Source organism: Pongo pygmaeus, chromosome 1 (genome assembly GCF_028885625.2).
Source record: "Pongo pygmaeus isolate AG05252 chromosome 1, NHGRI_mPonPyg2-v2.0_pri, whole genome shotgun sequence".
Taxonomy (NCBI): domain Eukaryota; kingdom Metazoa; phylum Chordata; class Mammalia; order Primates; family Hominidae; genus Pongo; species Pongo pygmaeus.
Window position 1 is genome coordinate 42,534,222 of NC_072373.2, and position 25,426 is coordinate 42,559,647.

General features: G+C 47.9%; 2 protein-coding genes and 1 pseudogene across 8 annotated transcripts; 1 reads left to right on the forward strand and 2 right to left on the reverse strand.

The window, feature by feature from the left end:
- The first annotated feature begins 534 nt into the window (after nt 1-534).
- On the forward strand, nt 535-18,319 carry FCMR (Fc mu receptor). Of its 5 annotated transcripts, XM_054477858.2 has the most exons (8): nt 535-674; nt 8,541-8,876; nt 9,594-9,707; nt 10,685-10,907; nt 12,320-12,450; nt 12,801-12,944; nt 13,149-13,207; nt 17,488-18,319. In XM_054477858.2, the coding sequence occupies exons 1-8, from the start codon at nt 638-640 to the stop codon at nt 17,614-17,616; spliced, it is 1,173 nt and encodes a 390-aa protein (XP_054333833.1). In that variant the 5' UTR covers nt 535-637; the 3' UTR covers nt 17,617-18,319. The 5 variants fall into 5 exon arrangements, with proteins under 5 accessions (XP_054333833.1, XP_054334011.1, XP_054334084.1 ...); XM_054478036.2 differs by lacking the exon at nt 13,149-13,207 and having other exon boundaries at nt 541-674; XM_054478109.2 differs by lacking the exon at nt 8,541-8,876 and having other exon boundaries at nt 541-674.
- LOC129031840 (large ribosomal subunit protein uL13-like) lies at nt 14,436-15,046 on the reverse strand (annotated as a pseudogene).
- A 192-nt stretch (nt 18,320-18,511) lies between the features above and the next one.
- On the reverse strand, nt 18,512-24,785 carry IL24 (interleukin 24). 3 transcript variants are annotated; one of them, XM_054478383.2, is made up of 6 exons: nt 24,742-24,785; nt 23,110-23,305; nt 22,269-22,331; nt 20,978-21,136; nt 20,556-20,630; nt 19,177-19,660 (listed from the first exon to the last, which is right to left on the reverse strand). In XM_054478383.2, the coding sequence occupies exons 1-6, from the start codon at nt 24,783-24,785 to the stop codon at nt 19,577-19,579; spliced, it is 621 nt and encodes a 206-aa protein (XP_054334358.1). In that variant the 3' UTR covers nt 19,177-19,576. The 3 variants fall into 3 exon arrangements, with proteins under 3 accessions (XP_054334437.1, XP_054334358.1, XP_054334281.1); XM_054478306.2 differs by having other exon boundaries at nt 23,110-23,308; XM_054478462.2 differs by lacking the exon at nt 20,978-21,136 and having other exon boundaries at nt 18,512-19,660; nt 23,110-23,308.
- Between the last annotated feature and the right edge of the window lie 641 nt (nt 24,786-25,426).

Sequence of the window (25,426 nt, forward strand, 5' to 3'; positions counted from 1 at the left end):
TTCCTTTATTTCCTAGATGAAGAAATTCAGGCTCAGAGAAAAGTAATGGATTGCTCAAAGTCCATAGTTAGTATCCCCACATAGTAGGTGCTCAAAAACATTTGTAAAGATGAGTTAACTGGTGACTGGTAAGGACCACAGTCAGCATCTTCTGACTTCAGGCCCAAGCATATGCCCATACAGCCTTTCTCAGGTGGGGAAAATTGGTAATAAGGCTCTTTTACCCTGAAGGCAGAATGAAAGCAAATGACCCCAGCACGGAAGCCAATGAGTATACATAAAGCACGGGAGGCCCTGCTAAGAAAAAGCACCAAGACAAAGGAATATCAGGCCTGGTCACTGCTAATGTCTGGAGGAACTTCTTAGATGCCTTTTGAACAGGGTGACCCTTTCTTACTCCGCACAACATGTTTTCTCAGCTCCTGACTTCCGCTGTGGTTTGTCAGCACTCTCTTTTTAGCCTAAGAATAGTTAGCAAACAAGGGAGGTTGTCATTTCCTCATCATCAAGCTTTGTTCCTCGTGGGGGCTAGAAATCTCTTTCCAGCTCCAGATTGTGAAGGGTTCTTGAGTAAGCAGCGTGTCTCCGTCCCTCTCTCTAGGGGCTCTTGGAGGGACCTTGCACTCTAGAAGGAACAATGGACTTCTGGCTTTGGCCACTTTACTTCCTGCCAGGTAAGTACTGTGGGGAAACACTTCAGACCTCTGAATGAGGATTGAATTGGCCACAAGTAGAAGAATTGCCTGGTAGCTCTAGCTCTGATGTTTCTGGATGGATTCAGTTGCGAACCAACACCTAGGGCAGGACAAGAATGGAGGCCACGTGAGGTGTTGGATGCCCTCCTCACTCCACGCTAATGCTCCTTTCTCCACTCCAGACACTCTCCTGTTTTAGTCAGGCGTTAACTATATCACCCAGGCTGGAGTGCAGTGGTGTGATCATGGCTCACTGCAGTCTTGTACTCCTGGGCTCGAGTGATCCTACCATCCCAGACTCTCTAGTAGCTAGGACTACAAGTGCATGCCACCATGCCCAGCTAATTTTTAATTTTTTTGTAGAGATGGGGTCTTGCTGTTTTGCCCAGGATGGTCTTGAACTTGTGGCCTTAAGTGATCCTCCTGGCTCAGCTTCACAAAGCGCTGGGATTATAGGTGTGAGCCACTGTGCCCAGCCAGGTGTTAACTCTTAAGAGCTGAAGGTGTCATCTCTCCTAAACATATTAGCCTATTAATATGGGATCTTAAAGCAAGTGTCTCCGTACTTCTTTCTTCATACCTCTACACTCTTTCTATAGATCTTTTTCAGTCCCGAATTTCCAACTTTCAACCCTAAATGAAAATTCTGTAATCCATTCAGTAGCTCTAATCTATTTCCTGAATTCCATATCTCAACTTACAACTGTCTCCTGGTCAACCTCTACTTCAATATTCCACCAAGATTTGAAATGTAAACTGCGTAACCTTACCTCAAATTCTTCATTGATCACCATCCAAACCAGCTATTTCACCTGTCTGAAGTATCTCTAATCATCAGCCACAAAATGCCAGAATGGCTAATTACCACCTCTTCCCATGTATCCTCATTCAGACCTTGATCCAGTCAATGGCCAAATCATTGCAGTTTCTAGATCCATGTCTACTGGGATAAGAAGCAGCAGCAATTGATACTAGGAAGGTAACAGAGGAAATGGACGGGAAAAGAACACACAATCCCCTCTTAACTATCTTTCCCACTTCCTCTAACTCAGAATGCCTGCAGTGCCAGATTGATTTTCTTAAACTTGACTTCTAATCACAGGATTACCTCTCCCAAGAACCTCTAATGACTCCTACTGCCTACTGAAGTCAATATACACTCCTCCCTGTACCCCCTTTCATACTCTGAGCCAACCATACTCCCCAACACTTTCCTAACCTCCGGCCAACAGGACTCCTCATTGAACACAAGCCACACACTCCTGCCACCATGTCTTTGCCCACGCTGTGCCTTCTGCCAGGAACACCCTTCCTCTCACCTTCACCTTTTTTTTCTTTTTTTTTTTTTTTTTTTTTTTTTTGAGACAGAGTCTCTCTCTGTTGCCCTGACTGGAGTGCAGTGGTGCAATCTCATCACACTGCAACCTCCGCCTCCTGGGTTCAAGCGATTCTCCTGCCTCAGCTTCCCAAGTAGCTGGGATTACAGGTGTGCGCTATCGTGACCAGCTAAATTTTGTATTTTTAGTAGAGACAGGGTTTTCCCATGTTGGCCAGGCTGGTCTTGAACTCCTGACCTCAGATGATCCACCCGCCTCGGCCTCCCAAAGTGCTGGGATTCCAGGCTTGAGCCACTGCACCTGGCCACCTTCACTTTTTATGGGTTCTTCAAAGTCCATCTCAAACTTCACCTCCTTATTGTAGACATTCCTGAGCCCCCTCTTCTGAGCCCAATAGCTGCCTTGTATTATGTTCAATGTGTGTCCATCTTAATTTGGTTTATTCAGTGATAAGTTCCTTGTGGGTTAAAGTGGCTTCCTATTGATGTTTGCTTTCTTTGCGATGTCTTGAGTATGAAAGAAACTCAGATATTTGTTAAGCTGAAGATTGAAAATCTCTAAAAGTCCAGCGGAATGGAGTTTACATGAAACATCAAACACTGTGAGAGGTAGTAGGACATAGGAGGGCATGGTGGATGGTTGACTAAACTTAGGCCTGAGGAGGAAGAGAGGATTTGGTGGGGAGTGGAAGACCTAAAGGCATGAAGGGTCCTCAAATTGCACCACTTCAGTCTGTCCAGAGAAGTACCCTCATTCTTGCTGCGCCAAAAGGGATCCTGCTATGGGCTCCACCCTTCTCCAGTCATGCCCATGCCCACAGGGTGAGCAGTTTGCAGGCCAGGGGGATGCACATGCCCCAAGCCCACACCCAACCCCACTTTTTTTTGAGACAGGATCTCACTCCCGTCACCCAGGCTGGAATGCAGTGGTGTGATCACGACTCACTGCAACCTCAACTTCCCAGACTCAAGTGATCCTCCCACATCAGCCTCCTGAGTAGCTGGGACTACAGGCACATGCCACCTCTCCTGGCTAATTTTTGTATTTTTAATAGAGATAGGGTCTCACCATGTTGCCCAGGCTGGTCTCAAACTCCTGGACTCAAGTGATCAGCCTGCCTCTGCCTCCCAAAGTGCTGGGATTACAGGCCTGAGCCACCATGCCCTACCGAAACTCTCTCTTTTAGAACTAGAATTCCCTGTCCACATGACTCTGGGCCCCCTTTCAATGATGGTGCAAGCTTCTATCCCGGGTCTTCCTCTTGAGGTTGACCCCTGGCCTATAAAAGGTGGCCATGGGTGGCTATTTGGGAAGAAGGTGGGGGTGGACGAAGACTGTACTTGCAAGCTGGGGTATCTACTATGTATATACCAGGACCCTTGTGCTGTGGGCAAGAGGAAGGAATGAGAGGCTGGGGGCAGAAGCTTGGGGTTGTTTTCCCTGCATGGCCACGGAGTAGAGTGGACATCCAAGGAGGGTGCATTAGTCAAGCTAGGGAAGTAAAGCAAATTTTATTTAACAGTTCATTAGCTTGATTTATAACTTAAAAATATTCAGATATATAGTATTTGGGCCTTAATTTGTACTCCTACTCCAGGTCCTGCAAATGCTGGAGTGGGTCTCCCTAGGGCCCAGCGCATGAGGCACAAACTGTAGACCACTTTGCCTGGAGCCCTGTGTAGAGCTCTATAATAAAGCAAGGCAGTGTCATGCAGTGTGAGCTTTCAAACATTCTTACCTTGACTAATGATAATAATAATACATACATACATACATACATTTGATGCTGGGACCCAGCATACACAGACACACACACACAGACACACACACACACTTAAAATTTATTTTTGATTCTTTAACGTGAAGATGAGTTCTAGGCTTCAGCAGATGGGTGGATGATGGGGTCATTGGAAGAGTATGTGAAGGTCAGGTTTTGGAAGAGAAATCAGCTCTTTCTCGGCTGTCCTAAGTTTGGCATATATCTTACACATTCAAGTAGGGTCCAAGTGGAGATGTCAGAGCAAGTCTGGAGCTCAGAGGAAGACTGGAGATCACATTTTGGTGGAATCTATAGCATTAGCCTTAAAAGCCATGGGAGTCAATGAGCGAGTGAGGGGAGAGAGGGAGGCAGGACAGAGAAAAGAACAGGTCCAAGGCACAGGGCCTGGGCTAGCCCAGGATGGAGAGGTAGGAGAGAAGGAGAGGAAGAATGCAGGCTGACAGGGAGCCACCGTTGAGGGTATGCACTAAGGAAGCCACACCAAGGGTGTGTTTCAAGCTGGGCCGGCTCCATTCTGTCAACCACTGCTGAGAGGATGAGGGGAAATGAAGACAAAGAGGTGACCATTACATGTTGCAACAGGAGAATTTCAGTGACTTGACAAGAGCAGTTTCAGTGGAATACTGGACACAAAATTCTGATAGAAGTGGATTGAAGAGAAATTGGGAGGTATGGAAGTGAATTTGATTTAGCGAATTTGATGACTGATTTGAGAAAGAGAATAAAGAGGTGTGTTGGCAGGTGAAGGGGAGGCAAAGGTCAACTGAGGGGTTTCTAAAGATGGGCAAAGCCAGGCATGGAGACTCATGCCTGTAATTCCAACACTTTGGGAGGCTGAGGTGGGTGGATCATTTGAGCCTGGGATTCAAGACCAGCCTGGGTGAAAGCCCATCTCTAAAAAAAAAAAAAATTCGCCACGCATGGTGGCAGGCACCTGTAATCCCAGCTACTCAGGAGGCTGAAGTGGGAGCCTCAATTGAGCCCAGGAAGTGGAGGCTGCAGTGAGCCAAGACTGCACCACTGCACCCCAGCCTGGGTGACAGAGAAAGACCCTGTCTTAAAAAAAGAAAGAGAAGAAAAGATGGGCAATAGCAGGACATGTGTGTAAGCTATGGCAATGCTAGATGAGAAGGCCATTTTTCTCCAACAGGATCATTGCAGACAAGAAGTTCTAAAACAGGTGAGAATGATGGACTCAGGATACAGGTGGAGGGGCTGGCCTTTGAAAGGAGGTAGACACTTCATTCTTTGTGACAGGCTGCAGGCCTGGACACACCCAGGTTACTATATTTGGAAATAAGAAGCTGAGTGGGTTGTTTCTCATCCTTCAAAAAAAAAATCCATGCCCCGTTTGATAAACATAAAAATCACAGGCCAGCTCTCCTCTTCCCGAGATCTGCTCTTATTTGAATTGACTAGGTCCTCATCTGCACTTCCACCTGGAAAATCACCCCTAAGTGGGCGCCAGAGTCTCTCTCCAGAGCTCCCCAGCCACCAAGGACCTATGGACCTTGACCTTATTTTGTATGGTGAAAATTTTTTCCCATTTTCCAATCATATATTTACATCCGTTTATATATTGAGAGTGACTCTTTAAGCCACATATCTCCCTCTTCCCTACCATAACCACTGAAAATCAAGTCACCAATTTAGAGATTAATGTCACTTACTTAGCAGCCTCTCAGAAATATTACTGTTGAACAGGTTGGTTCCTTTCGGTGCCTTCTTTCATTCCTCCCTTTCTTCCCCAGAATCATTTGTAAATGTTATATAGTCCAGGATTGCAGAAATGCAAGGGCACCTGGGACACCTGTTTAAAAACACGTATTTCTAGACCATACCCTAGACAGATGTAATCACCTTTCCTAAGAATGGGACCAGGTCATCTGCATTGTAGCCATTCTCCTCAGATGAGTCTCATGCACACAGTGCTACTTTAGATGTCTAAACCAGTAGCTTATACCTGTCTTTTCTCTGTTTTCAAAATCTGCTTTACTAAGTCTTGGGAATAGGTTAGAAGCTACCATGAACTTGAGGAGAACTAGTTTCTTTTTCCTGGGGTCTGGTCATTTTCACATATCCAACTACTGCTTCCTTGTGGACCAGAGCTCAGCATAGCCAGCAGCTTTCCTTGCACTTCATCCATCTAGGGTCTGCACAAGGAGCTGAACAGGCAAGCCAGGGATTTACCGAAAGCTCAACCCTGGGAGGCCTGAGGCTGCCGGAGGTTGCTACATAGGTGATGACCCCATCTCTTCTATCTTCCCCCTGCCCATTTTGTACCATCTTGCTCTTGGGAAAGTGGCAGTCACACCCCCTTCCTGGCTGGGTTAGTCTCATTTGAATACTTCCACGTGCTTCCACCCTCGGCATTCAACTTCCCACACAGATGGGGGCTGTCTGGATGCACAAGGTGATTCCTCCAGACCTTCCTTTGATTGGGTCTTTGTCTGTTGATTGACACTTTGTGACAGGTCACCTTTCCATTGCAATGTCTAGTCGTGAGGCTACCTCATGACTCAATTTCCAGTGGGTTTAAAGCAGTGCTGGGTTTTTCATGTGAGGGTTTCCATGTCAGAACTCGTGGTTTTGGTTGGTCCATCTGTCTGTCCCTACCATGTTTACATCAGCTACACTTTTAGATCTCAACGTCCTCCTGTACGTCCTCCCTCTCCAACCCTCCCCACCCCCCCAACCCCCTTTTCCCCTCCCATGATTGTTTTTACCTCTCTACCATTGTCAGAATTCTTCCCTTTGCCCAGAATGTCTTTACCCCAAAGCCTCAAGCCCCACCTCTTTCCTAAGCTATCCCTGACTCTTGTTTGACTAAACTCGATAGTGCTCTTCTTAACGTGTGCCCTGTGGATAAATCTCAGTACGTTTGCAAATGTCTCTCTGCCCATGGACATGCTATGTTCTCTCTCATATCCCGGACGGTTAGGGGGACTGTTCTGGCTATTTGGAAGAATCTCTTCTCCCCACTTCAGCCTTCCAGCCCCACCTCACCACACACACACACTTTACCCTATGAACTTTCTTCCCAGAAATACGCAGACACTTATGGGATCCACTTAGTTGGCAATTAATCAGACATGGCCTTACCCTCTTCTGTAGCTGGCTCAAGTGCATTAGACCTGACTTCTGTCACTCAAAGCATAAGCTTTATGATGTCAGGGACTCATGAACCACATGTTTTATCCCTCCCCAGCACACATACAGTGTGTGCACACCTGTGCACACATGCACACACAATCTCACTTCCCCTCCTATGTCCCCTGCCTCCATGATGAGCATCATCACTCTCTCAGTTGCCCTCCATACCCATTCCTTCAGGTCACAACTCAGACGTCACTTATTCCAGAAAGCCTTCCTCCGACCACGCCACCCCCTGCAACAGCCTACATCAGGCGCCCAGGTTTGCTCCTTCCAGGGAACCCCGTGCGATCTCTCTCATGGGATGTATTACACTGCTCACTGGCCATTGATTGGTATCACTCACTAAATGATCTGTGGCTGAGGGAGGGATGCCCGCTGGTTTACTGTCGCAGGAAAGGCATTCAATAAACGCTTGTTGAATGATTTAATAAATAGAGCTGTGGATGAATGGCTGGATGGATGCGCCTGGGCGAAACCAAACTGGAAAGGAAAACCTGTTGCAACACAACCGCACCATGCTCCCAGCACCACACTGAGGTCACATGGGGGCTGTATGCTGTTTGGGGTCACCTGAGGCATATTATCTCTCTTTGGAGTGGGTGATATACTTTTGATTATCATCTCAAGGGTTTAGTGTCTGGGTCCTTATGGGTTTGGGTTTGGTGGTGAGGCCAAAGCTGGGGATTAAATTAAGGTAACGCTAGGGCATAGGATTGGGGGTGAACACAGAGCTGGCCTGAGGTTGTGAATAGGGTTGGGGATGGGACGAGGCTGAAGTTGAGACTAAGGGTAGAAATGAGAATAAGGGTTGGGCATGGTGGCTCAATCCCAGCACTTTGGGAGGCTGAGGCAGGCAGATCACTTGAGGCCATGAGTTTGAGACCAGCGTGGGCAACATAATGAAAACCCCATCTCTACAAAAAAGACAAAAATTAGCCAGGAATGGCAGCATGCACCTGTAGTCCCTGCTACTTGGGAGGCTGAGCTGGGAGGATTGCTTGAGCCCAGGAGGTTGAGGCTGTAGTGAGTCATGATCACACCACTGCTCTCCAGCCTGCGTAACACAGTGAGATCCTATAAATTAAAAAAAAAAGAAGAAAAGGAAGGAAGGAAGGAAAGGAAAGGAAAGAAAGAAAGAAAGAAAGAAAGAAAGAAAGAAAGAAAGAAAGAAAGAAAGAAAGAGAAAGAAAGAAAGAAAGAAGAAAGAAAGAGAGAGAGAAAAGAGAGAGGAAGGAAGGAAGGGAAAGAAAGAAAGAGAAAGAAAGAAAAAGAAAGAAAGAAAGAAAGAAAGAAAGAAAGAAAAAGAAAGAAAGAAAGGAGAAGAAAGAAAGAAAGAAAGGAGAAGAAAGAAAGAAAAGAAAAGAAAAAGAAAAAAGAAATGAGGATAAGGCTGTGGCTAAGGACAGGCTGAGGCCAGGCTAATAATGGGGACAGGGCTGGATCTGGGGATGAATGTGAGGTTGGGCTGGGGCCTGGGCTAGGGCTGGAGAGACAGCTGGAGCTGGGAAGTAGATGGGGCTGGGATATAGCTAGAGATGGGGCTCCCTCTGCATTAATCTCCTCTCTCTGCAGTATCGGGGGCCCTGAGGATCCTCCCAGAAGTAAAGGTAGAGGGGGAGCTGGGTGGATCAGTTACCATCAAGTGCCCACTTCCTGAAATGCATGTGAGGATATATCTGTGCCGGGAGATGGCTGCATCTGGAACATGTGGTACCGTGGTATCCACCACCAACTTCATCAAGGCGGAATACAAGGGCCGAGTCACTCTGAAGCAATACCCACACAAGAATCTGTTCCTAGTGGAGGTAACACAGCTGACCGAAAGTGACAGCGGAGTCTACGCCTGTGGAGCGGGCATGAACACAGACCGAGGAAAGACCCAGAAAGTCACCCTGAATGTCCACAGTGGTAGGTTCCTCTGCTGATTGGAGGCTCAGACTACCCAGAAAATGTTTCCACTTGGGAAGATTGGGACAGCCATCTAACTGTAACAGTCTCCTAGACTCTTACACTGTTGCCATATAAGCCACATAATGATTGAGATCCATATGAAACCTCATAGTCAATTAACTCCATGGTCCACAGAATTTTCTAGCCAACATGGATGAAAGGAACAAGATACGTGCTCTCTTTGTATTGTTCATCCTACCCAGGGCATGAGGGGAGTGGAGGCTTGAGATTGAGGAGAGGCTCTGAGATGGAGGAAATTGGAAGCAACAGGAAATAACTATCCAACGTAATTGTCCCATGAGAAATAAAGGAAAGACACTAATTTATCCAGCCACATTTATAGGCCAATCTTATTACTCTATGACCTGATCCTTTATTTCTCTGGAATCCCACCTTTCTCCTTTCCTCCACTGAGTTCCCCACACATATGCAGCAGTAATTCAACAGCCTAGAATCCCAATGACCTCTGCTGATTTTGCAGGGAATGTTGACTGGACTGGGGGAACCAGTATTTCCTCCAGGGAAGCCCCCAACCCAGCTCCTTCTCTGCTTCTTTCAGTGGACCCTGCCCTCATCCCCTCACTGTCATCCACTTTGGCTGAATTAGCTTCAGTTTACACCCAAGCCTCAGTCTCCTCCTAGAGACCACCAACATATTCCTCTTCCTTCCAATAGAATACGAGCCATCATGGGAAGAGCAGCCAATGCCTGAGACTCCAAAATGGTTTCATCTGCCCTATTTGTTCCAGATGCCTGCATATGCCAGTTCTTCCAAATTCGTAACCAGAGGTCAGTTCACCATAGCGAGGGAAGGAGAGGTGGGTGAGATGCTGTGGCAGTGTGAAAATGGAGGAGGGGGTCTATGTTCAGTTCATAGAGTGGTTGGCAGAGCTGAGATGAGTCTTAGGTGTGTATTCCCTGCCTTTAGAGAGGGCACATACCTCCCTGAGATCTACTGTCCCTATCCTTCAAGCCTGTCCGACAGTCAGGTCACCTGGTCCTAGCTGCAGAAGTTACATATTACCACCAGGTGGCACCACAAGCAATGATGTTTGTGCTTCACTCACAAAATCTAGCTCTTTTTATGAATGACTGCGGAAACCAAGACTGGGCAGACATTTCCCAGCTGGAGATCATCATGTCTGGTGCTTCCCCTAGGGCTGTCTTCTACCTGCTGGCATCTAATGATTTTAACTCTATGTTGCAACTAAAAGATTAAGGATGTTCATACTAATGATACCTTTACATTTTTATATCATCGTCCAGTTTTAAATGCATTTTGACATGCGATATTTCCATCATATTATCCCATATGCCTATGAGGTAGACACACTAATTGAACATTATTATACTAGGTAACCCTGCTGAGAGCCAAGAGGGATAGTGTAATTGAACAGATCATGTAGCCAAGTTTGTGACCGATAGGTGTGAGATGGGGGAGAACAGATTAGCACACAAATACAGCACAAGGCAGAGTGGGAATAGAACTACAAAAAGGGTTTTCCCCCTGCTCAGAGGGGGGCAAGCTCTTCTACCTGGGAAGTCAGGGAAGGCTTCCTGGAAGAAATGGTATTTGAAGCAAATATACTTGGAATTGAGTAGGCCTAGATAGCATGTTAAAAAGGATTTTAGGCCCTGAGGCCTGCAAGAACAAAAGTAGTCTGCATAAAAGGGAAGGGTATGTTGTGGAAAGAGGTGGTGACCTAATCCTGTTGGAGAATAGAGTGTATAAAAGGAACATCCCTTTTTCCTGCTACCTCCTGCAGTTACCACGCCAGCTCAAAGGACCAAGGTCCCTCCAGTCCACTACTCCTCCCCCACCACCCAAATCACCCACCGCCCTCGAGTGTCCAGAGCATCTTCAGTAGCAAGTGACAAGCCCCCAACCTTCCTGCCATCCACTACAGCCTCAAAAATCTCAGCTCTGGAGGGGCTGCTCAAGCCCCAGATGCCCAGCTACAACCACCACACCAGGCTGCACAGGCAGAGGTAAGAGACCACTGTCCAGGATCTAGTGTTAGGCTAGAATTAAGAGATCCACTGAAACTCACTGCAATGTCCATTATTAGACACCCTCCTTGGCTTTGTCTCTAGGCCACTGTGAAATATACCACCTATGAGTATAGCTCATTAACTCATTAGTTCCTTTAACAAAAACACACTTGTCAATGCCCCAGCATTGATCCTGTAGAAAGAAGTGAGACCCAGCTCTTCCAGTCACTTAGATTCATTCAGATCTATTTTTATGGGGAAGAACTAAATGAGAATAAAAATAAAATTAACTATTAAACTACTAATATAAAATTACTTTCACCCATTTCCTTTTACTGTTTTAATGTGGCTACTAGGAAATTTAAAATTACATAAGTGACTCACATTTCTCCCGGACAGCACCAGTCTAAAGGCTGGGGTGCAGTCCAAGGAAGTACTGCAATATACCACTAGGGGGAAGCATTATAGCAGACTCCAAAAAAAAAAAAAACCTGTATAATAATCAAAATTGGTTTTGCATAAGCAAAGACAAAGGTGATAGTGAGAAAGAAGACCTCCAAAATCATTTGGGTTCTATAGATAGGAGAAACTGGGGCCATGAGAACCAAGTGGTTTCAAATAGAACCAGGACTCTTGATTCCTACCTGTTAGTAGGGAAAAACATCAAGGCCAACCAGCATTTTCTTATTCTCTACTATGTGGCGGGCATTGTGCTATGTCCTGAAGATATAAGAAGATGACGATATGCAACATCTAGATCTTACTAACATAAGTCTGACTGTGATAAAGTCTGAAACAGGCATGACCACAGAATTGGAAACCTAAAGCGCGCGCACACACACACATACACACACACACACACAAATCTGGCTTACCATAATTAGGAAGAAAAGAGGACTTACACAATGTCCTTTAAGAAAAGTAAGATTTCAATATGCAGGGAAAATTGAGGGGAAAACTTCTAGGCAGAAGGAGCACTATGAGAAAAACATCCTTTCCCCTACCATTATAAGGAAGTAGCCCAGTCAATATCTGCAATAATCTCGTGAAGAAACTGAGGTGCCGAACACTGGAAAGTGCATTAAATTCCTTATATCCACTCTTATTTCGTCCTCATAACAGTTCTGCGAAATAGATTTTACTATATCCATTTATGGAGAGATAAGGCTTAGAGAGGTTAGGAGACTCATTCAAGATCACACAACCAGTAAAAGGCGGAATATGAATTTGAATTCAAGTTTTGTGACTCCATAGGCAAGTCTGTTTGAGGGAGGAGTGGAGTGAATTCTGTTAACAAAAGGACAAACCTGTAAGTCATCTCCAAAAACGTTGGCTACACAGGAGCACGCCCTCGACCTACCTCCTTTAATAATCTCTTCCTCCCTCTCTCCCTTTCCTTCCCTCCCCAGAGCATTGGACTATGGCTCACAGTCTGGGAGGGAAGGCCAAGGATTTCACATCCTGATCCCGACCATCCTGGGCCTTTTCCTGCTGGCACTTCTGGGGCTGGTGGTGAAAAGGGCTGTTGAAAGGAGGAAAGGTGAGCAGCTGGGCTGGGGGCTTCGGTAGGGAGATCTGAGCTGCCCAAAGAGCCCACAGCGTTCAGAATCCCCTTTTGAACTTCCATGGGAAACTCAGGGAGCTTTTGATGAGCAGCCTGGGGTGTAGGGAAGTTAGGGAAGTGGGGGCCACTGGTCTGAGGAGGAGAGTGGCCTGGGTCCTTTGGTCTTCAGGGCAGGTCAAGGCCGTGCCTCGTACATTCCCCACGCTTGGAGCATCTCCAGGTCAGACACTGCCAAGCCCGAGGGAGGAGGCAGCCTTTCGTTTGGGGAGGGTGGCACGGGCCTCTGATGCCATTTTCCTCCCTCTTTCTGTGGCTTTGTGGGGAAGCCCTCTCCAGGCGGGCCCGCCGACTGGCCGTGAGGATGCGCGCCCTGGAGAGCTCCCAGAGGCCCCGCGGGTCGCCACGACCGCGCTCCCAAAACAACATCTACAGCGCCTGCCCGCGGCGCGCTCGTGGAGCGGACGCTGCAGGTGAGCCGCCGGGCGGGCTGCAGAGAGTAGCGGAAAGAGTGCGCTGGCTCCGGGAAAGCCAGGCGCAGCGGGGAGCTCTCCTAGGTGCCAGGGCTTCCCACAGGGTGGAGCTGGGGGTGGGGCGGGGGTGGAGCTGGGAGCAGTAGCATGACGGTGGGGCGGGAGCCTCGGCCACCGCCTCACCTCGCCCTCGCTGTTCCCTAGGCACGGGGGAGGCCCCCGTTCCAGGCCCCGGAGCGCCGTTGCCCCCCGCCCCGCTGCAGGTAAGCTCCGCTCCTGCCCTGATTGGCAGCCGCGGCCCGACTGGGCGGCCCCAGCCCTGGGCGGGGACCCGAGTGTGGCTTCCCGCGCCGCCGCCGTGATCTGGAGAGCGGGTTTCCCAGCAGCTCCTGGGCCCTGAGCCGAGGAACAAGTTGTTTTAGTTTCCTCCTTGTTTGGTGTCAGGAGGTTGAATACCGGGAACTGTGGAAGACCTGGTTCCGTGGCTTCTAGCCAAGCAGTTGTCATGGGATACCTGCGTGCTGGATGCAGCTGGCTTAGCAGAGAACGATAGGTGGCAGCTCCACAGTTATGTGAAAGGCTTTCTCGTGGAGATTAGATTTCTAGCGGGTCCTAGGGAGGTGGAAGCTACCTAGACAGTTCACCTTCCTGTGCGCGAGAACTTTCTAGTAAACTCTCGAAGGTGAGAGGAGGTAATTTACCCTTCTCTGGAGGCCGTTTAGACTGGTCTAGAGGATGACTTGGGAGAGATGTAGACAGGGTTCAACACCTTGAGTGAGGAGGATTCATCTTTAAATCTAGAGTGGACGGAGGGAACTCTCGTTTCCACTCAGGGCCACTGATGGTTGGGTAGAAAGCCTTTATCCGTTCATCTTTGTTTAAGAATTGAGATGAGAAAGCTTTTTATTCTCTAAAGCAGCCTACAGTGTCCAAAACACGCAGAACCCAGAATAAAGTTTTTTTTTAAGGGTGTGGTAAAAATCCCTGTTTTTTTTCTTTAAAAATAATTTATTTGATTCTGATTACAAAATATAGGTGAGGAGCACAGGCAATGCCTGTAACCCCTTGGTCGCACATCTTCCCAGTCTATGCTTCTATAAATACCCTTTGTACAACAGCAAGCTCATGTTGTCCCCAAGCGCTTGCACATTCTAACAGCTGCAGAGTTATATGACCAGGTGGAAAGTTAAACAGACGCCTCACTCACAAGGTAGGGCCCCTCCAATTAGTCTTCCGGCTCCTTTTTGCTAATAGTAACTGGTTGCTCTTCCTATTGGTCATAGATAAATTACACCTGCACAATTCTCTGAGTGCTTTCAAGTAACCTCAGAAAGCAATGACTAAGACCCTTTCCTTGCTCCCAGCTTCCTATGTCCCAGGCTGCCTGTGGCACCCGGACTGCTGCTGCCCCTGGTTCCCGCACATTCCAGGGCGACGATGGAGGAAGGGCAGGCCAGGCCAAGCATAAGAAATTAACAGTCTTTATTGGGCTCAGACCAGGAGTCCGTGGGTCTTGAGGACCTGTGTGTATTTGTCAGTTTTCTTCTCCACGTTCTTCTCGGCCCGCTTCCGTAGCCTCATGAGCTGTTTCTTCTCCCGGTAGTGGATCTTGGCCTTCTCCTTCCTCTTCTTCTCCAGAGTGGCTGTCACTGCCTGGTACTTCCAGCCACCCTTGTGAGCCAGGCGCTCCAGGTAGGCAAACTTTCTTGTAAGCTTCAGACGCACGACCTTGAGGGCAGCAGGAACCACCCTCCGCTTTTTCTTGTCGTAGGGCGGTGGGATGCCGTCAAACACCTTGAGGCGGTCCAGGGCGGCCTGGCCTCACTTGGTCTCGTGGGGCAGCAAGCCTCGCACTTGTGCCAGAAGATGCGTCTGGGGGCCGGGAAGTGGTAGGGACCTCGGAAAGGGTTGGTGTTCATCCGCTTGCGGGGGAAAGCCAGGTACTTCAACTTGTTTCTGTAGAAATTGCCAGAAATGTTGATGCCCTCGCAGCGTACGACCACCACCTTCCAGCCCAGCAGTACCTAGTTAGCCACGATGGTCGCCAGGGGGCCTAGGAGATGGCCTCCATCATCAAGCACCAGGACCTGCACCTCCGCCATCTTCGGCAGCCGCCTGGGAAAAGAAAATCCCTTGTTTAATTCGCGCGTAGACTAATCTAATGCAGCAGACTCCAAAAGACAGGGCCTACACGGTGGAAGCCTACTTCCCCCTCCCCAAGTAAAGGCTCAGAGACAGGGACAGGAAGAGGAGGCCTGAGCCAGTGAGCCAAGAGGTCGTCTCAGGACTGAAATTCCCTCTGTCTGGTTGCTGCGCCATCCTCTGGAGTCTTGCCAGCTCCATGGTCAGTACTCAGGCACCAGGACCGTGTGCACGTCCCAGCTTACAGGAGGGAGGAAGAGAATGCTGCTTCTTAAGCCCATGACCCTGACGTTTCCCACCATTTCTACTTGCATCCTAGAGGCTCAAACTTAACCATGTAGTGACCCTCCCTTCAAGGCAGGCTGAGAAATTTAATCCCCAGCTGGTCAATCGTGGGCCTGGCTACACAGAGGAGAGTGGTACCCAGCAACAAAAGGTAGTTGTGTGCAGTCCCCTCCGGCTTCTCCAGCTTGCCCTTCCCCACCCCCGCTAGAGAAGGTTCACACCGGCGTGGCAGTGTTCAGCAGGCTGAACCATAGTAGACATTCAGTAAGTACTCATTGAAAGGAACTTTGATATATTTTGTACTTTACTAAAGAGGGAAGCAGCAGCAGCTTGCTTCGAAAATATGTGCACAAGTTCCTGGTACCTGAATACTGACCATTGACTCCAGAGGATGGTGCAGCAACCAGGAGGGACAACAGGGGCAACACTGTCTGTCTACTCCGTCTTTCCAGCAGCCCTTTTCTCTAAAACTACCCTGTGACCACACAGACCCTCATCTGGGCTTGCACCTTGTTCCAAGCTGACCCTGCCTCTCTACTTGAAACTCTCATTCCCACTAGTAGGGGCAAAAATCTTGATGGAACAAGTTTACAAAAAGGTGCCTATGCTTAATGACTCATTATTATAGCTTCCATGGGGAGCATTTCCGTTTCTTAAGCCAAATAAGTTAATCTCAAATGATGAACTGTAACAGGCAGTGAAAGATAAATTTTTGGGTTTTTTTTTAGCAAATCTAAAACCATCTCTATTATCAGACAAAGAAAGTTAATTAAAACATAATAGAAGATAGTGTGAAAAACTAACAAAGGGCTTGCTCACTTTTTTCAAAGTTCATTTAATTTAACAAAAACAAAAAACCATATCATACATCGAGGATTTCCTCTGCCTCATCCTCTTCCCCATCCTCAGCCTCATCTTCTTCCCCGTCCTCAGCCTCTTCTTTGGCCTCTAAAGGAAGCTCAGGTATTACCACCTTCCTTCTCACCCTGGAAACTTTATCTTGATCATCTCTCTTTTCTCTGTGTCACCTCCAACTTTGTGTATCGTTTCTCCTATTGTTATGTGCTGGTTAATTTGCTTCGGGTTGACATCTTGAGCTGTTCTGGGATCCAGGTCTTTCTTGACTGGTCTTATATCATCTAAGTGGAGTGCTACCAACATGTGCTTATTAGCTGTCTTTCATTGATTACTTGACTGAGTTTCATCCTCACTGACATTTATACCAGGACCATGTAATTTTGTTGCTTAGTTTTCTTTGCTTTCACTGTTACTTTTCTTTTCAACCTTCTCTCTTTTTTTCTTTTCTGTTTTGTGGCTTCTTACTTCCTTGACTGATGGAAGACATATTTTCAAAGCAAGCTGCTGCTGCTTCCCTCTTTAGTACAGTACAAAATATATAAAAGTTCCTTTCAATGAGTACTTCCTGAATGCCTACTATATTCAGGCTGCTGGACATCTAATTCTCAGAGCTTGTGTTTAAATACATAACCGTCCCCCTTGTGGCCTTCCTCAGTGGATGCAATAGTAACTGTGCCATGTTGGGGTCACTGGCACAGCCCTGTCTTCTGAGAACTGACTGTCCTCAAGGTGGATGATCCTGAAGTTTCCGTCTGGGGAAGAGGAGCACCAGTGTTCCATGTGGGCTGCCATCTTATCCCCTTCACCATCCATCCCCCTTCCTGGAATGCACTGTCACGACGCCACATCACAGCATCTCTGAGCCCTTACAGAGGTGCCGAGGGTGACTCACTCTACTTCTGAATAACTCCCTAAGAAGATGCATATTTATTCCATAAGTCATAGCATCTTATCCCCGAGGGGATACTCCTCTGGCAGCTGGGTCTCTTTCAGGCCCATGCTTAGCCACATGATTTTACTCTGAGCCCCATTTAAGGCATTTCCTGCCCACATTAGGTTTTCTGGTTATCTCGGGTGAGGCACTACCCTGAAAATCCCCAGGGCTACTCCACCTGATGGAGCTGAGCCATCTCTGTGTCTTTGCCTTCTGGAACTCAGCAGCTATGCCCATGCCCCATTGCCCGATATGAAAATCCACTTGGGGAGATATCAAAATCACCCTATCCAGATCCAGTGATGCTTCTTTCATTGTCTCCAGGTGTCTGAATCTCCCTGGCTCCATGCCCCATCTCTGAAGACCAGCTGTGTATACGTGAGCCTCTACCACCAGCCTGCCACCATGATGGAGGACAGTGATTCAGATGACTACATCAATGTTCCTGCCTGACAACTCCCCAGCTGTTCCCCAACCCCAGGCTCAGGCTGTGGTACCAAGGAGTCTCATCTGTCTGCTGATGTCCAATACCTGCTTCATGTGTTCTCAGAGCCCTTATCACTTCCCATGCCCCATCTCAACTCCCATCCCCATCTATCTGTGCCCTGAGCATGGCTCTGCCCCCAGGTCCTCTTGCACACCTTGACAGCGCCCCGTAGTTGACAGGTAAGCTGTAGGCATGCATAGCAATTGTCCCAATGCCACTTGTTTCCTTTCCAAGCTGTCAAACAGGCTGTGGGATTTGCAGAGCGTTTCTTCCATATCTTTGACCACAGGGTTGTTGATGCCCAGGCTCTAGATCACATGGCTTCAGGCTGGGGCAGAGGCATAGCTATTGTCTCGGGCATCCTTCCCAGGGTTGGGTCTTACACAAATAGAAGGTTCTTGCTCTGAGTTATGTGACATGCCTCAGCCCCATAGACTAAGCAGGGGTCTGGTATAAAAACACTCCTGGAAACACCTTTGCCCTGATCCAAATGTTAGCACTTGCTAGTGGACGTCTACTTATCTCAAGTTCTATGCTAAAGGCAATTTATCTTGATGTGATGATAAACCAAACTTATTAGCGAGATATGCATATATATCCATAAATTCTCTTTACTCTGTCTCCATCACTCGATGCACATAAGTGCCCTGACCTCAGCATCTCCCCTCTAAAAAAAAAAAAAAAAAAAAAAAAAAAGTATTTGTCATCTCTTTATCTTTCTTCCATAGCCTGACACTGATATTTGTGCATTTACCTTAACTTTGGTCTATTTTATTCATCCAAAACCATTACATTTCTTGGCTTTCACAAATGTTCCCCATTTCTTAGCCAGTTCCAGATAATGCATAGCAAGGAGGGGAAGGAAAGCAGTCAGGAGTTCCTGGGTGGCCACGGCTCTGCAATAGCACTTATGTCATGGAAGAGATATCTCACCTCCTATGTATACTCTTTGCCTAGGTTTTTGGAACAAGGTTATAGTCAGACACTGTATCTTTAGATTGATGTCGACCACAAAGTTCAGCCAGAGCTTGAGGCTAGATGCACAGCCTTGCTATTGGGAAGAAGGCCTTTTCTGGCTGTACAACACAGTCTCACTGGGCATTCATCCAGAAATAGAGAAGAAGGTCTGCCAGACTTGAGTTATGTTGTCTTTTATTAGCAGGGAATGTCATCACAGATTGGACAGTACATCCAGGTGCAATGTCACCGTCAGCAAGGTCAGCTTGACACTCAAGTGGCAGATTAGGGAAGAATGACTAGGATAAAAAAAAGGAGGGCACCAAGGGAAAGGGATGATGGGGTGAGCTGGTGAGTGTGGGTGGGAAATGAAATGTTTATTGAGGATCTGCTTTGTGCTGGGCACTTTAATCCACATTTTATAATTTACTTTTCAAACTGATGCACCTTACCCCCACCCCAATGGTCTGTCCCTGCAGATATCAGAAGACAGTGTGATTTTCATGCTCTAAAGTTCAGTTTTACATCCCTCTCTGTTTTTTAACAATCCAAAGACAGGCCAAAAAAAAAAAAAAAACCACAGTTTATTAAGTACTTACTAAGCACCCATCCACTGCCCCACACTGTGGCAAGGATTGTGAGGGGTAAAGAAGCGTGGGGCACAATATTCTGCTGTGAGACTTACAGTCTCACAAATAAATAGAACTTCAGTTGAAATACTGACATTAATTAAATAGAGTTGTAATAGATACAAGAATCTTCTTTGTAGACTCTTCACAGCATCCAGAGGCACCTTCCCTGTCTGTCACTGGCTTAAAGAATGACTTCTTTGACAATAATCCTGGGCCAAGAATGGGACCCACGGCCAAGGGCGTGAAGTGTCCAGTGAACAGCATAGGAAGGGAGACTGTTTGAAATGACACAGGGAATGAACCAGTGCCAGGGGGAGGGAGGTCCTGGTCTAGACACTCAAAGCTTGTAGAATTTCTGCATCCAGGTCAGAAGAATGTCCACTTCCCCAAGGGCTTTGGTCAGAGCTGCTTCTACGTCCAACTAAAGGGAAAAGAGGGTTGAAGGTCAGCCATGTTAGCTATGAGAATAGTCTTTCTTCCAACCTGCCATGCCTAAAATAGACCTGACTCCAATCTAAGGGATGGGTCACCTTTGGGATGGCCTCTGATGAGCCCACCTGCCTGTCACTTTTCCTCCATCTACATGTGTTTATCTGCTTCAGGGGTGAGGGCAAACAGGCTAGTGAGTATCAGTGGGCAAAGAACAAGGGAAAGACATATGGCACCCCTAACAACAGGAACCACAAACTGCAGTATGGAGTGGATGTGGCCCACCACCTGAATCCACTGCACAGGTGAAATGAGCCCAGGTGGCCCCTCTCCATCAGATGTTATTGCTCTTCACCATTTATTTAAAAGCTGATGCATCTCTTCCTCAAAAAAAAAAAAGTGATCAAAATCATTTATGTTTTGAGGGGGGCTGGGGATGAAATTTGGGTTTTCTTTGTTGTCATAATTTTAGAAAAGCAAAAATAATTTCCCATAATTGTTTTTCACAACCAGACCAGTTGAGCATCATGGAAAATACTGCAGATGTGTATGGGGTGGGGGTGGGGTGTCTCCCTTCTTTCTCCCTCTCTTCTGACTTCAGTTGCCCAGCCCAAGTACCTACAAAACACAGGGAAATTTCCTTTAGTAAAATCATCTTGTAGGGAAATATAAAAGCACTTTAACTTGAAAACTGGAAGAAAAAAGACCACTTAGTTTACGATGCTTCGGCAAATATAACTGTACTCCTGCTAAGTCAGGGGTCTTTGGGGCAAAGCTGATGGTGTCCCCTGCATTACATTCTGCATTGGGTCTCTGAGGCGCCCTCGTGTGATAGTTCGGACTAGTCTATTCTGCTGGATGGGCAAGCTCTCAGCTCTTGGCCTTACCTGTTTGAATGCTCTCCGGAATAGCAGAAACCGCCTGTGTGCACTGTCTCTGATGGAAAACATCTCATTTTCTTGCTGCATAACATGGGAAAAGAAGTTGTGCCAATTTTTAGGTAGGAGCAGATGCAAACTCCCTCTCAGTTTTCCTGGTGATGCCACAGGGCCTCCCAAAGCCTGAGAGCCCAGGGCTGAATCCTGCATCCCCAAGGTAGCCAATACTAAACTCCCACCTTGTGAAAGGGGGCTGCCTCCTTTAATTCTCGCAGCAATTCTGCCAGGCAGGAGTGATCATCCCCATTTTACAGATAACATTAACTGAAGCCCAGGGAGGTGGAGGACTTTGCAGAGGGTCACCCAGCAGATTGGAAGCAGACCTAGACTTGAACCCAGAGCTGTCAGTATCCAGAGCCTGTGCTACTCACACTGGGTTGCAGTTGTGACACAATGAGAACAAAGTTGTTGGCCAGAGTAGAGAATGACTTCAGAGTCCTGACTTCAACTGTTCTATTGTGATAGTTTTTGAAAACAGTTTTCAAGTAGAACTCCAGCAGGGTGTGGACAAGGTAACAGCTCTCAGCATCCTGGGGAAAGTCTGGGTCACTGCTGAGCCAAGGCCTCTGCCCACCCTGACCCCCTGAAGGAACAACCCACATGCCACCCAAGGCAAGATAAGCACAGCAGAGATAGGGATCTTCTAGAAGGTGATGATGAACCTTAGATCTGTAGGAGCCTTCAGGGGCCATGGAGAGCAGCTCTTTGTTTGAGAGGAGGAACCAAGACCCAGGGAGAGAAATGACCTGCCCCAGGTCACATAGTCAATCAGTGGCAGACACAGCCTAGCTCCCAGGATTCCTGACTCCCCATCTGGTTAATATTCTCTTTCTTCTATGCCACATGGCCTCTCTAACAGCTATGGGATGTGATGGACCCCGAAAAGGGCTTGACCTTGGACTTGGTGATATAGAGTTTGCTGGAAAATGACTGAGAACAGAAGAAATGAGGAGAAACTAATATCTTTGGACACAGCAATTGCACTCTAGCCCCCTCAAGCTCCTGAAGTGCCACATCTTTCAGGGCTCAGGGCTCAGTAGGTTTGTGCCCACTAGATGGGTGACGAGAAGATGGTGACCCATCCTTGATAACATACTCTACCTGATTGTGGTGAAAGAAAGGATGAATCCTTTTGTTAGGTATTTTAAGTCATGAGCTCACTTCACATGAGCTCACATGACAGAAAGAAAAGATGTCTCCAGGTTAGGGGTCAGCATAGAAACCAGCTCTGCAAGTATGTGCTGCTTCCCTGGACCCCCTAAATCTATCCAGTCTATGAGATATCAAAGGCCAGATGGACCAAAGGAGGACTCAGGAAAAAGGACCCAGAAAAAAGGATGAAAACGGAAGAGAGGACATGAACCTAAGTAGATGCCTATTGGGCCTACACAAGTAAAAGAGAAATATATAATTCTCTGGCTAAATGGAGAAAGATGTTTACAAGCCTCCACCCTCCCCATCTCCCAGTACCACTGCACACACATACCACATAGCAATAACCCCAGACACTGACTTCCCTGGCTCACAGCCTGGCCCTGTCCTGTGTAAAGTCAGTCCAGGGAAGAAGTGAAGGGCTTTCATCAACCTCCCCTAAGAAAACCTTGCACTCCCACCCACAGTAGCCCAGTCCCACAGAGGGTGGTATCCCTGAGGTCTGATTACCGAGACATTCTGCAGAACCTCCTGCTGCAGCAGCCGCACACTCGTGATGTTATCCTGAGCTTGCTTTGCAAACAGAAAGAAAAGACGTCTCCAGGTTAGAGGTCAGCATAGAAACCAACTCTGCAAATATGTGCTGCTTCCCTAGACCCCTAAATCTATCTAGTCTGTGAGATCTCAAAGGCCAGAGGGACCAAGGGAGGACCCAGGAAGGGCTGGGCTGAGCTGGCCCATGGGGAGGGGAGACAAGGTTGCAGCCATGAAAATGACTAAGCTTGGCCCCCTAGGAGCAAATGAAGTCCCAGGAGTTCTTCGTATTCTTAGAGCCTGAACATAGATTTGATAAGGAAGCGGTCTGATGCCTCTGGTCATTTGAGATGGGAGGAAATAAGCCTATCTGCTCTAAGAACCACTACGGGCAAAATTTTGGCTCCATATTCCATGTGGTGAGGAAGCAGGATGTGAGGGAGGACAGCCTGCACCCCAGAGCTGCCTCTTGCCCTTGGAGCTTCCTCTGCAGCCCAGCCACTCATTCCAGTTCTCAGATTTAGAGCCGAAGACTCCATTCGGGATGAAGCTTGGATAAATCTAGCTCTCTTCATGGTTTCCCTTGGGCACTGCTTATTTCACTCGAGGCTGCCCACATTTTTTCTGAGCCCCAATTTCCTCATGTGTAAATGGGGCTTGTGGTGCCTTCTGACCTCACAGAGTTATTATATGGGAACTGAAAACTGATTAGCAAGCTGTGAAGAACTCCAGAATCATAAAATAGCATCCCCTCGCCCCACCGGCCCACTGCCCCCAGGAACCCCCGCGACTGGGTCCAGAACAGCACTTTACTCACCATAGTGTCTTTCACAGCCCAGAAGGCTTCCCACAGTTTCTGGGGAACAACCCCCTTCACTTGGCAGGGCCCAAATTGGAATTCTTGGCCCTGGGCCCCTGGTACCTGGCTCCAGAGAAGCAGGGTAAAACCCAGGTAAGGGAGCGCAGCCATCTGCATTTGAGAGCCTGTCGCCAGCAAAGGAGGGCAGGAGGATCTGCTGAAAGAAAGGGAGGCAGCCTGTGAGGCCGGCCCTCTGACCCAGAGTGGCATGCCCTGGGAAAATGCTTTGAGGGTCTCCCCGGGCCGATCTCGAGCACTCTCCAATGGGAAAGTTGAGACTATTGCAAACCAGCAGCCTTGCTAGTGTGCACTCGGGGTGAAGCAGGGGTCTTTCTGCCCCTCAAACTTAAGGCCGCTCGTCTTGCCATCTGTCCACCTGCTCTTCCCCACCTTGCCCATCCACACCCACACTCCCTGCACCTCCTCCTTCTCCATTGCAGTTCTCTCTAGCCTACAACTTACGAGTCAGAATTTGACCCAGAAGAGTGGAGAAATGGGAGGTTCTAATGTGCCACGTCTGGGGAGCCCAAACCCAGGAAAACAAAGAGCTGAACTAGACATGTGCTTATCCAAGTTCTGCCCTGAAGCCACCAGGCACACATAGGCAGGCAGGTCTTTTTCTCCTCCCCAGGAGACGGCTGTCCCTCACTCCTCATCACAAGGGAGCGAGGGGTTAATCCTGGTCCCAGGGAGGGGCACAGAGGGCAGGTCAGGGTCACACACAGACTATGCCACCTCCACTAACCACTCACTCTTGAGTCTAAAAATTCACTTTTTTTAGTAACCAAATGAGAGAGAGGCATCAGATTTCCAGATGAATCATCTCTAAAGCCTTCCTCTGAAGTGCCAGTTGGGAAGGACTGTGTGAAGAGCCTCCAAGCTGGGGAACATAACGCCATTATGTATTTATTATAACTGATGCAGAGAATTTCTTTCCCCCTGCCTTCTTTGCCCTTTGTCCTTTCCCTCCCTCTCTCCCTCCCTCCTTACCTTTCTTTCTTCATTCCTTCCTCTCTCGCTCCCTCCCTTTCTCACTTTCTCCCTTTCTTTCATACTTCTTTACACAATCATTTAAGAACCTTTCTTACTGCAGGCACTGGTCTGACACCTAAAGAAACTGCCTCCCACCCCTACACCAGGAGGAAGACCAGAGAAGACTCGGTTCTGCCGGCACCTGGGCTAGGGAGGCGGCGACCCCTGGGTTACGGGTCATGGGGGACGGGGGCTATGCTTCAGCATCTCCCTCAATGTCTTTTCATTCTGTTCTTTCAAACTCCACAGGCCTTTTTTTTTTTTTTTTGGACAGGATTTCACTCTGTCACCCAGGCTGGAGTGCAGTGGCATGATCTCGGCTCACTGCAACCTCTGCCTACCAGGTTCAAGTGATGCTCATGCCTCGGTCTCCCAAGTAGCTGGGATTTTTATATCTGAAAAGATCAAAAACACATGCCCAACTAATTTTGTTTTTGTATTTTTAGTAGAGACAGGGTTTCACCATGTTGGCCAGGCTGGTCTTGAACTCCTGACCTTAAATGATCTGCCCATCTCAGCCTCCCAAAGTGCTGGGATTACAGGTGTGAGCCACCGCGCCTGGCTAAACTCCACAGGCTTTGCAGCCTCTGTTGAAAATTCATCTCTCAGTCTCGTGTTCCTCCTGGCCGTCCTCCCAAGCAGCCTCAATTCTTCTTGGTGTTAAATTGGTGAAAGCAGCTCCTCATCACAGTCATGTCTTGTCCCTACATCAACACTCAAAAAAAATTGACTTCTGCTGTCCCTGACCCCTTTTCACAAAGAAAGCAGAGGTCTAGTCCTTCAAAGAAAAGTAACCGAGAATCCCCCATGCTCACCTCTGGTCCTGTAAGTGATGCTTGAGGGCTGGCTTCCTGGAGGCGGCTGGTTCTTTTTACAGAAAAGAAAAGTTAGACAGGCACCCTCACCATTCACCAATCAGAGGCTTAGCTGTGGGTGGAATGTTGCCGTCCCAGCCGTGGAAGTCGTTTCGGAAGTAAAGGTTTGCAGGCAAGCAAGGCTTTGTGGAGATTTGGGCATATATATGGGGGCTGAGGGGGGAGGGGTGGAGGAAAAAGAGGGAGGTGGAGAAAGGGAAATTGGTCATGCTTTCCTAGAGAATTACTTCATTGCCTAGTCACCCATCACTTTAAGGACAATAGAGCGATGGGGAAAGCAGCCCCTGAGGTGAGATGAGACCTGGGTTTGAGTTCAGGCTCTACCACTGGCTGTGTGGGCAGGGGCAAGTCTCTTAGCTTCTCTGAGC

Bases quoted from the DNA above. Each gene is read 5' to 3' on its own strand.
- FCMR (XM_054477858.2), top strand. From the start codon at position 638: ATGGACTTCTGGCTTTGGCCACTTTACTTCCTGCCAG. The intron at 9,708-10,684 runs GTCAGTTCACCA...TACCTCCTGCAG, and splicing joins TTCCAAATTCGTAACCAGAG to TTACCACGCCAGCTCAAAGG. The intron at 10,908-12,319 runs GTAAGAGACCAC...TTCCCTCCCCAG, and splicing joins ACCAGGCTGCACAGGCAGAG to AGCATTGGACTATGGCTCAC.
- IL24 (XM_054478306.2), bottom strand. From the start codon at position 24,785: ATGAATTTTCAACAGAGGCTGCAAAGCCTGTGGAGTTTAGCCAG. The intron at 20,631-20,977 runs GTGAGTAGCACA...CATGTTATGCAG, and splicing joins TGTCACAACTGCAACCCAGT to CAAGAAAATGAGATGTTTTC. The intron at 19,661-20,555 runs GTAAGGCCAAGA...TTTTCCCTTTAG, and splicing joins TCCGGAGAGCATTCAAACAG to TTGGACGTAGAAGCAGCTCT.